This window comes from Tamandua tetradactyla, chromosome 2 (genome assembly GCF_023851605.1).
Source record: "Tamandua tetradactyla isolate mTamTet1 chromosome 2, mTamTet1.pri, whole genome shotgun sequence".
Taxonomy (NCBI): Eukaryota; Metazoa; Chordata; class Mammalia; order Pilosa; family Myrmecophagidae; genus Tamandua; species Tamandua tetradactyla.
Window position 1 is genome coordinate 76,674,616 of NC_135328.1, and position 10,856 is coordinate 76,685,471.

The following is a 10,856-nucleotide window of genomic DNA, read 5'->3' on the forward strand; positions in this document are numbered from 1 at the left end:
GCATATTTATCTCCCCAGAACAACCAAGGGAATCAACTGAACATAACTATAAATAATATATATTTTTTTGTATAACAAAGTGTACAGTTAGAAGAACATTTGTAAGAAAAAAAATGAATGCATGTTATGTACTCAGCACCCAGATCAAACAATTCCAGTACCCCAGAAGACCCTCTTGTGCCCCCTTCAAGTCAACACCCACAGTTTTTAGGAAGTGGGTTGTAGATGGTTTCTATTTTTCTCTTTGAGAGTCTGTATTTTCTAAATTTTCAACAAATCTGCAGTCAAGAAAACTGATCTTTATCATATATGTATGTACAATACAGTTCTGTTACTTCCACGCTTGAGCTTCCTACATCTATTGAGTATGGCCCTGTGTATTACATCAGTAACTAATTTTTAAAGCAGTCTTGAAAGTTTTTCTCCTCTGAACCTCCCACCCCCCCTTCTCACACCCACGGTAAATATTCTTTTGCTGACTTGAAAGCAGGATTCAATTTAAAGAGTATGGATGCTGAGAACAGGTAATTTACCTCATTGAGAATTTTGATAACTTAATATAGTTTTGACTTGCCAAATTAGCCAAGACATGGTTAGGTGCCTTTAATACTAAAGGGCCTTCTTGGTAAAGATAAGAATATTTAACCTCATGGTTCCACAGTTGACCCCCATCTCTCCTTATTTCCCTTTTGATGTATGTTACTCATTCCCCAAACTTTCTCTCCTTTACTTCTCTAGATTGTGAACCTTATAGAAGAAACTGGACATTTTCATATCACAAACACAACATTTGATTTTGACCTTTGCTCGCTGGACAAAACCACAGTCCGTAAACTACAAAGTTACCTGGAAACATCTGGAACATCCTGAGGTTACAACAACTGGATGCATCAAAAACTATTGTCTTTTTTTTTTTTTTTTGGTTGTGATTTTTTTTTGTTGTTTATATGAAAACACTCAGAATGATGCAACCAAAAGGGAAAAAATAAAAATCAAACAACCTTCAGCTTTATTTTTCTTTAAAGCCAGTCATCATCTCTTGATAAAGGAGAGGTCAAGCAAACCAGCCTCAGCGGACCACTCTTCTCTCAAAAGAAATCCCCGGGAAGAGTTAGCCTGGATAGCCTTGAAAAAAATCAAACACAACACAAGAAAACTTAAAGAATGTGTATGGTATCATGTGTCTCTCTGTGGTGGTTCATTCCACAGGATGAATGCATATTCAACACACTGCCTTATTACATAACTGATCTATTTATTATCGCATACAGATATTCTAAAGTTGTTGAGGGAATGACACCACCAGACATTAGAAGTACTTGGTCCCGTGGATGCTCTTTCAATGCAGCGCCCTTGCCATCCCAAGCCCAGTGACCTTACTCGTTATACCGTGCCACTTTCCACCAACTTTTTTCAAGTTCTTTAACTTGTTGCAGTCTCTATTTTCCAACTTTTGTTTTCCCAGTTCCAGGACACAAATTATCAACTGGGGGGACCAAACACCACCCTGATTTTCATCTCTGTGGTCTTTTTCCTGAAAGTTGGGGCCCAGTCCTTGGCTGTATCCATGTAATGATCTTGGACCCTGATAGAAAATGCACCAAATAGGATCATATGAATTGCTGTCTAGCCTTAGTCAATAAATCTGTAGGACTTTTAAACAAAAGTGTACCTGTAAACGTCCTGAATCCAGCATTGCTGAGCTGTCATCAATATTCTTTTGTCTGTTTTACTTATTGTTATTATATTAGCTAAATGTGGAAGTAAAGGCATTCCACAGGATCATCTTTAAAACAAAACAAAAAAAGGAATACTGGTCCTGTTTTCTAAAGAAATGTTGTAGAAGTTCTTAATTTGGATCTATTTATTAGTGAGAGTTATAGCTTTCTTCAGCTGCCAGTATGTTATTCATCTTTACGGTAAGACCTGGAATAAGAGATTTTTGTTTGTTCACATATGATCCTCTTAGACTCTTTTATATTTGAACAATTAAAAGCTTTCTTTGGGGGAAATTTTTGGTTATTCTGTCATAGCAAATTATATATTAACTTGTAGATTCAGCAGTTCTATACCTGTTTAGTCACTTGCTTATGTTTCCAGAAGGATTTCTTGTATTGATGAAAATAAAGATGGTTGGGGAGGGGGAGTATTTTGTTCTTGATGTACCTTGTTTTGAAACTAGAAATCTGTCCTGTGGTGTGGAAAAGAAAGCAAATTATTTTTAAAAGGAAAACAAAAAAGCAACCAAAGTACTTTTGGTGTCATTTTTCCATCTTCTCCATAAATGGAGAAATGCAAAGTGAGAAAATCTCATTTTCTAAGTTTTTTTTTTTTTTTACTAGAAATTTAACTGAAAACAAAAGAAATGAAGAAATACTTCTGGATCCAAAGGTTCTGTTCACTGGATCAGCCTTAAGAAAGTTTCTATGTGTACTCATAGACCAGTATCTCCCTTTTTTATTCCCATACCAGATGCTGTCTTTTCATACAGAGATTAACTAGTGTCTGTATAGAAAATGGTCTTTCTAGACCCGTTCTTTTGGGCAGTAATGTAAATGCAGATTGATAATGGAGTTATTTCTGCATTTTAAAAAGGGGATTTTTTACACTGTTTCTTTCTATCCAAAGAAGCTATTTTTTCCTTTATAAATTATAATACAGCCATGCTCCTTGTAAATTTCTTCTTTGCAGCTTCCTCTCAAAAGACAACTGTACTTTTTTTCAACAATGTTATGATTCTTAATGATGATTGGCATGAACTGTACTTGAAGCACTTGTGTAGTCCACTTCTCAGTGTCCAACCAATTACAGTGAAATTTTCTGAGTCATTTTGGACATTAGGTGACTGATGAACTGTGTGGTTTTAGTTGTGTTTTGTTTTGTTTTTTAACTTTGAAGGTGGGGGGAGCAGTGTTTATATGGAAATGTTTGCAGAATTTTAAAATATCCTTTAAAGATTTCCAACTGCTAATCCACATATTCTAATTAAACCAGATTTAAGTAAAATACCTGTAAAGTTTAACTAGAAATGTATATGTGTAGTTTGGACGATTTTTATTTTTGCTACTAAATTGTGTGGCAGAAACTCTGAACTGGCAATGTAAAGATCTTTCATTCCTTAAATTACTAACCAGAAACTAGATAACCTAAGAAATGAGACCAAACAGAAAGGATAACAAAAAGGGCAGCTATTACAGAGATAAACTTTATATTTAAATTTAGGTAATAAAGCAAATGTCTTCAGAATAGCATCAAAACGTCAGTTTGTAAATTGATACCAAAATTAGGAAAAACATGCCAGTCTACTCTTCATCAAGAAAGCAAAATGTGGTTTTTTCCATGAAATTCTGATAGAGTAAGTAAGAATTACACTGTTGATTTTTTTTTAACTTTTACTCCCATTTCACCTAATTTTTAAATGCAGAAATAATAAGTCCCTTTTCAAGGAATTTCAAATAGTTAATACTCAAAGTAGCCCACTCATTTCTGCCTTGCTTATATACACTCACCTTTGAAACCCCAAGTATATATTTTTGGCACATGTATATCTTACAGTGGCTTTGGCTTTTGTTTTTTAAGCACAAAGGGAAAATGGCAGGGCATAATTTCTTTGGTGTGTGTATATCTATCTATCTATATAGATGTATCAAAGAAAATTAACTGAGTATAAATATGGTTTGAATCAGTCAGAGTAAATTAAACTTCTTTAAATTTTCCCCAGTGATTTGAGGGGGAAAAATGTACAGAAGTCTTTTTTTCCTTATAAATTAGCTTTTGCCTTTCAGTTTGCAGCAGGATATGTACGAAGGGGGATCCTTCTGTCTTAGGATATAGCGATCATGTTATCTACAAAAATGTTTGTTGTTATTTCATATCTTCATCAAAATCTATGTCTCTGTATATCTTCATGTAGACAAATAGGTATGTCTCTATATATGCTTGCACATTGTGTCAAAATAGAGAAGAACATAAAAACCCTAGATCGGGAGACAAACACTGTAGGGGGAAGAAATCTCATGAGACAGTGTCCTAAAATTTTGTTTTTAAATTGCTAAACAAATTTCTCTAAGTAGTTGACTCATCTTTTTGTGGGAAGAGCCAATAAAATTGGTTTTATTCCACTAAAAAAGTTTCTGTTGATAGTTTTACACACCCACCTAATTTTTAAAAGGTCTATTTAGACCTACTTAATGTGTCACCTATTTCAAGCCTTGTTTATGTAGTTAACATTCTTGTTTAAGAGAGACTTTACTCTTAAATATTATAAGTCTACCTACTTAATGCAGTTGGATGTTCATTGTTGAAAATGGTCAGTGTTTGTGTTTGATCACTTGTGTTCATTTTTCTCACTGTGGAAGTGATCAGCTCTGGAGCGTTTGCTGTATGCTTATTACTTTCCACTTTCTAGTGTTTGTGTATTAATGGTGTGTGTGTGTATATATATACACACATATTAGAGTAATCTTGCTTTGGACTATTGCTCTGAAATTGTGTCTGTGATATAGAAGATTATTACAGGTGCAGTAAATGTTAAGGAGCCAATTCTCATGGTTTGGTTTCATCTTGGGCTGGAAGTTTACATCTTTTGACCTCTTGTTTTATATGATGCTTTTTGTTATGTAGACACTGCCATCCCTGAATATTCCTTGTAAAGATGCATTGAAGAAGTCAGTTTTAAGGAAGACAAAGCCACCACTGTCTGTAAACTGTAAATATGTATTTTGGCACTTGTACTCCAGTATTCTGAAAATAGAGTTATGATGAAAATGCTGACAGGTCCTTAATGGTGGCCGAAGCTACCATGCAGTGCAAAAATAAATTAAGTAAAAATGTATTCTAGAGATTAACAATGCAAGGCCGATATGTTTTATAAATCTGTTAGTATCTTTTTAATGGAGAGTGTATGTGTAGTTATGGTGAAAGATACAATCTTTGTGTGTGTGCATGCTTTTATGTGAACTATAAGGAAGATGGAAGATATATTTCCCATCTCTAAAATTCATGTTGAAATGTAAGTAGAGAGTGACAAAAATAGGCATTTTACTTAAATTGATATCTAACCTATTGTGGTTCAATCCATTTTCTTTACAATGTATAGTCTTAGAGATTTGTTAAGAGTCATTAGACCAAGTTTGGCATTGCCTTGCAGAGGAAAATGAGTCCCTCGTCTTTTTTTCAAGGCGTGATGCCAGTCATAAGGAGAATAAATGGAGAGATCAGATGCATCAAGAAAAAGGACAGTGTACCCCAAACCAGCCAACGACAGAGTCCACACCTCATTCATCTTTGGGTCCCTACTGCTTAGCATCATTTTCTGTGTCCAAGGCTTGTACCATTTTTTTTTGGGGGGGGGGGGGCGTGCATGGTCCAGGAACTCCTGAATGGAAGGCAAACATTCTACCACTAGACCACCCATGTACCATTTTTAAAGCTCTGTAGGGATTGGGCAAAATGGTGGTGCAGGCACATTCTTGATATAAACTGGCATAATTGTACACAGTATTTTTCTTTCTCACTCTATTCCTTTGAAAGGTTTTAATCATAAGCTAAACAATGTGCTATAGCCAGGCAAACTCAATACTATGAAGGCTCTGCACTCATTTTAGCAACGAGAAATGCTACCTTGACTAAGCAGGAAGGAGACAAATTACTACAAGAAAGAGAATAAAATACGTTGATAAATAAATAAGGAATTAGATATAATGCTCTACTTAATGGGGAAGAGACTGTTATATTAAATTTGAGAAACTCACCGTATCTTCAGACTGATAAGCCAGTTAGTGGATTATGTATCTTATCAACTAGAAGCTGATTTTAGGTGTGGAAGCATCAGTCCCAGATGGGCTTGGGTGGCATTTAAACTTTCTAATGGCCACTCTTGAATTGGACTCATCTCTACCCTTGCTTCAGCAGGGATGTTCATTTGTTTATTTTAAAATAATGACTTCGCATTTTCTAGATCAGTATCTTGGGCCCACTTAAAGAAGACTCAGGATGTTGCCCCATAGCACCCTCACCCAAGAAGGCAACTACACTATATAGTTTTCCTCAACATATCTGTCCCATACCTGGCAGAACTGTACCCCCACATGGCTATGCAAGGAGACCAGGAGAGGAAAGGTGGCTCAGGCAAGGCCTGCTCCCCAGCCTCCCTCTGCTTTTGGTAATTCAGGCAGGTAGTGTCCAAAATGAAAGGTGGTGTTTTTTTTCTGATTACTAGAGAAACTAAGGGTATTTTATTAGTTTCCTTACCAGGGATACCACCCAAATAGAAAATGCCAAACTCATTTCAATGCTTCTGCCTTCTCCGCCAGGTAATGGTATCCACATCTTCCTGTTTACGTGGCCCCCTTCTTTAGAGATATTGCCAGTCTTTTCCTGGGCTTGTTAAATTTGTCCTGAACTGTCAACCTCTTGGTCCTAATTTCCCCTTAATTAAAGAAAGATAACTAATATGACCCCGGAGGGCTAGTGAGAGAAATAAAATGACACAGGCTAAAAAATAGTATAGTCATTATAGAGCCCTATCACTGTTAAATAACAAAAATAATGTACCACCCGAGTGGGATGCCACCTTGAATCCACTTTAATAAAAATGACTCTAGATGATTATTGAGGTATCAACCAAGCAATCTATACAGAATAGGTGGCCACAAGTAGTGGGGAAATAGATGGGAAATAAAGGAAAAGCTATTTGCTCATTTTCCCCTTGTAATTATGTCTAATATGCAGCCCCCACCACAGAGTTCTGAAGTTTCAAAAGGGGAGAAAAAAGAAAAATCCAGGCCATTAAAAGAAAATAATCAAAGCTATTGAAAAGATAAAACAAATGAGTTGCACTAAAAGGGCCGTCTGTGCAAGTAATAAGGTTGAAATGCTGATACTGATTTCCTAGCCGAACAGCATTCCTCACACATGTGGTTTGTGTATCCGCATCTGGGTGGGTGGTCTGGTGAGAAGTGCTAAATGCAGCAAGATGGCTTAGTTTTTGAGCAGTGGAGGGAAGCTTTGCGACAGGCTCAGCTTCCGTGGCATCTACGGCCCCCACAACATAAAGAGACTTTCCTCCTCCTTTGTTCCAGGAGGGAAAGTTTTAACTTGGCTTATTCATTTAAATATGAATCTCTGTTCTTCACAGAATCAAAGGATAGGATTTTTTTTTTAACAGCACCTCCTTGTCCCAGCTCCGGGGGGTGATATGTGTGGCATGGACTGTGATAACATCCCATTTGTTCTAATTTATTCCCTGGGTGCTAAGCAACTACTATAAAGGTCTCTTAAAAGTGATGCTGTTTTAAATAACACCTCAGCTTTGATAAAACAGAAAATAGTATTAAATTGAAGGCATATATGAGATACAGGTGGCCCCAGGGAGTGGGGAGATAGTCAAAGGAAGATGGACCCCCAAGGGCATGTTATACTAATGAAAATGCCAAATGAAATACTCTATTCAAAGAGGGAAGCCTTGTTAAAAGAAACATCTACTTGATAAAGTAGACTCTCAGAAACAAAATGGTGCCGAGAGACTGCTTTTGATAGACATGAATCATTACCAATTCGTGTCTGAAGGCGGGTTGTTTCACGAATATTTCTCAGGATTTTTGGATTTTGTGGATTTTATTTTGACCTTCAATTACTTGGGAGATAGAGGACTGTTTTCCAAATTAAAATATTTGTTTGCAGGTTTGTCTGTCTTCCCATTAGAATGTAAGCTCCTCTTGGACAAGCTTTCTTGTTCACCGCTGAAACCTGCAGGACCTAGAAGAATTCTAGGTCATACGAGGCACTCTATTTGTTGCATGAAAATGAGGGCGCACTTTGTGAACACTAATCTCCTTTGACTTCATGAATAAAATGTTTTGCATTTTAATGAGTTCGGGAGAACTGCCCAGTATATGCCCCTCCTGAAATTTCTGACATATTGATACATTAAAATGTCTCTGGGAAGCCGTATGTTCTAACGACAACTAAAGCTTGTTTAACTTTATTCAATGTGATATTTCCCAAATTATATTTAACAAAATGGTAGTTACACAAGATGACAATGGATGATTTGCTTTTAAGCAAAATTTCCTTAAGTCAAAATTGTTTCAATGCTATATCTCAGTTTTTAAGGTTTACCACAATATTTGGAATGTTACAGATTCAGAGAAGGACGATAGAACCATTAATATCCCCATAATTGGTTTTCTAGGCTGGGTTGGCGGCGCATTTAATTTATCATCTGAGCTGGAATGAAATGAGACACCATTAATAAGAACCACAGGATAACACAAGTAAACCAGGGCAGACTGGGAAACGTGGCCCTGGAGTTCCATGGAATGTACTTTGGGAAATGCTGAACTAAATATACCCTCAGATTTCTGTCACCTGGCACATGTAAGTGAAGGTGTTTGCTTAGACTGCCTCTTTATGGTAAAGCTAGTGCATGTCCCTCGCAGTAAAGCCAGACCTTTAGGAGCCAGGGTTTAAATGACATTTTCAGTGTTGCTGAAGAGCCATTGTGGAGGAAGTATTCCCTCCAGCTCAAACTACAGTATGATCCTGGTGAATAGGCCAGTATTGATATCGGTCCTTTCTTCAGTATGTACAAAGAAGACACATTCCTTATTTTGGATCCCTGACCTTTTTCCAGAGCCTGTTGTATTTGTGGTTGTGGTGCTTTTCCCCACAAAATACCTGATCCTTTGCTGGAGATGCGACTTCTTCCGTCTCACCTGCTGGATCACTGCCTGCTGCTGCTGTCTCCTGGCTGTCTGTAACCCCACACCACTGGAGATTCTTGGTGAGCAGGTTTTCTTGCTGTTAGAGCATGTGATGAAATTATTCTCCCTACTCTGTCTCTGGGTCCTGCCACTTGATATCCTTTGATATTTTAATGTTTCCAAGTTGCATAAGCATAACTCTTAGCATAGAACAAACACTCAAAATTTGTCAAACGTGAATGAGATGAATGGCTGTAAATAAAATATTTTCCTTGCAGCTCACTTGCAGGCCATTCTCTGCTGCTACTTTCCCAAAAATTATGTCTCTTATTTTACTTAGGTAGTATCATATGGTGACAAAAATCATAGACATTGGGGTCAGAAAGACTTGTTTGAATCCTAGACCTGCCACTCCTACTCATGTAGCCTTAGCCTGTGTACTTTTCTGATCCTTGGTTTTTCTCACCTGTAAAGTACTTCTGTTTTAAGATTGTGAAGATTTGATGAGACATTTGTAAAGCACTTAGCTCTGTGTCTGATCAGAGCTGATCCATAGTAAAGTGCTTGATGGTAGCTATTTATATTTTTATTGTACTACTGGAGTTGGATGAGAGCTTTCTATTCTCTTTTGTTAGTGGAGAACTTTGCCAATATATAGGCTTCCCCTGGTGTGCCCACCCTACTAATAGCCCAAGGTCACTGGCCATCCTCAGATGTGCCTTCTGGTAGGGCAGCCATCAGCCATGTAATTGACTGCTGCTCCTTCGGAGCTGCCTTCAGTCCATGGAGAGGAAAGGGAGCCAGAAGTCAAACATCCCAGTTTTCTCGTCTGGCTTCAGAACACATTTCCATTTGATGAGCTTAATAGTTGGAAGCAATACTGGTGAAGCTGTGCCCTGAGTCCATTGGTTTGCCCCCTTGCATAACTATAAACTTCCCAATTCTACAAAGCTATGTCTTGAATGGTGAAGGCAAATATAAAGAGCACCAGGCCTGGAAGAGGGTATGCCCTTTCAAGCATGACCTCATAACATCTGGGAGCGGGGTAGGGGCTGGGGGTGCATACACTGTCCTCATTGTCACCCTAACACAATTGAGGTTTACCATTTGGGTGATGGTATTTAGGTGGGATGCAATCCCCCTGGTAGTACTGGACATTTCTCCCTGAATCCCAGATTGTAACCTTGGCTAACCAGACATATACTTATTTGTTGTGTGCAAGACCTTAGAATGATATCAAGTTGGATTTCTTAAAGGCAGACACATGTACCATGTAGAAAAGGCCTTTGTTATATAATAATCCTGTGATTTTTTGGTTTATAACAAGCATCCTAGCAACTATAATTTCAACATTGTAGTCTTAAAAGCCACATGGTGGTTCTGAAGGGACCTGGTTGACTATATCCCCATGTAGAGGGCTTTAACCTAATCCTTGGCTATGATGAAATGCAAAGAAATGCTACTTTTCTCGCTATTATTATATCAGTATTTTTCTCCTTAAATATTGTGTGATGTATCCGTTTCCTATGGCATTATCACAAATTTAGTGGCATCAAACAGCACAAAATTAGTATCTTATAGTTCTGGAGGCCAGATATCTAAAATAAGTCTCACTGGGATAAAATCAAAAGGTCAACAGGACTGCATTCCTTCTGGAGGCACTAGGGGAGAATTTGTTCTCTGGCCCTGTCCAGCTTCTAGAGGTGGCCTGCATTCCTTGACTCATGGCCTCTTCTTCCATCTTCAAAGCCAGCAGCATCTCCCAATCTCTCTCTGACTTTCTGCTTCCCTCTTCCATCTTTTAAGGGTCCTTGCGATTACATTAGGACCACCCAAATAATCCAGGATAATCTTCTCACCTCAAGATCCTTAACTTAATCACATCTACAAAATCCCCTTTGCCATGCAAAGTCACATATTCACAGATTCTGAGGATTAGGACATGGACATCTTTGGGGGGCCATAATTCTGCCTACCACAGATAGAAAGATGCCAGCATGGAAATCCCTATCCTTCTGGAAGTTCAAGTAATGTTGTCTTAAATATCTAAGCAGAACTTTAATGTCCCACATTAAAAGTTAAATCAATTTTGCTACAGTTCCAATTGTTCTTGGTATCAGACTTCATGATGATGACTATGGTGATGATTTC

At 37.7% G+C, this 10,856-nt stretch overlaps 1 protein-coding gene across 8 annotated transcripts in view; it reads left to right on the forward strand.

Annotated features, from left to right (window-relative positions):
* The window catches only part of MLLT3 (MLLT3 super elongation complex subunit), a 265,987-nt gene extending 260,670 nt beyond the window's left edge, over positions 1–5,317 (forward strand). For 4 of the 8 annotated variants that reach the window (XM_077148053.1, XM_077148050.1, XM_077148054.1 and 1 more), the window contains one exon: positions 739–5,314. In XM_077148053.1, coding sequence (XP_077004168.1) covers positions 739–870 — 132 coding nt within the window. In that variant the 3' untranslated portion in view covers positions 871–5,314. Of the gene's footprint in view, positions 1–738 lie in introns of all 8 variants that reach the window. The other 4 variants (XM_077148048.1, XM_077148049.1, XM_077148051.1 and 1 more) reach the window with 3 other exon arrangements.
* The last annotated feature ends 5,539 nt before the right edge of the window (positions 5,318–10,856 follow it).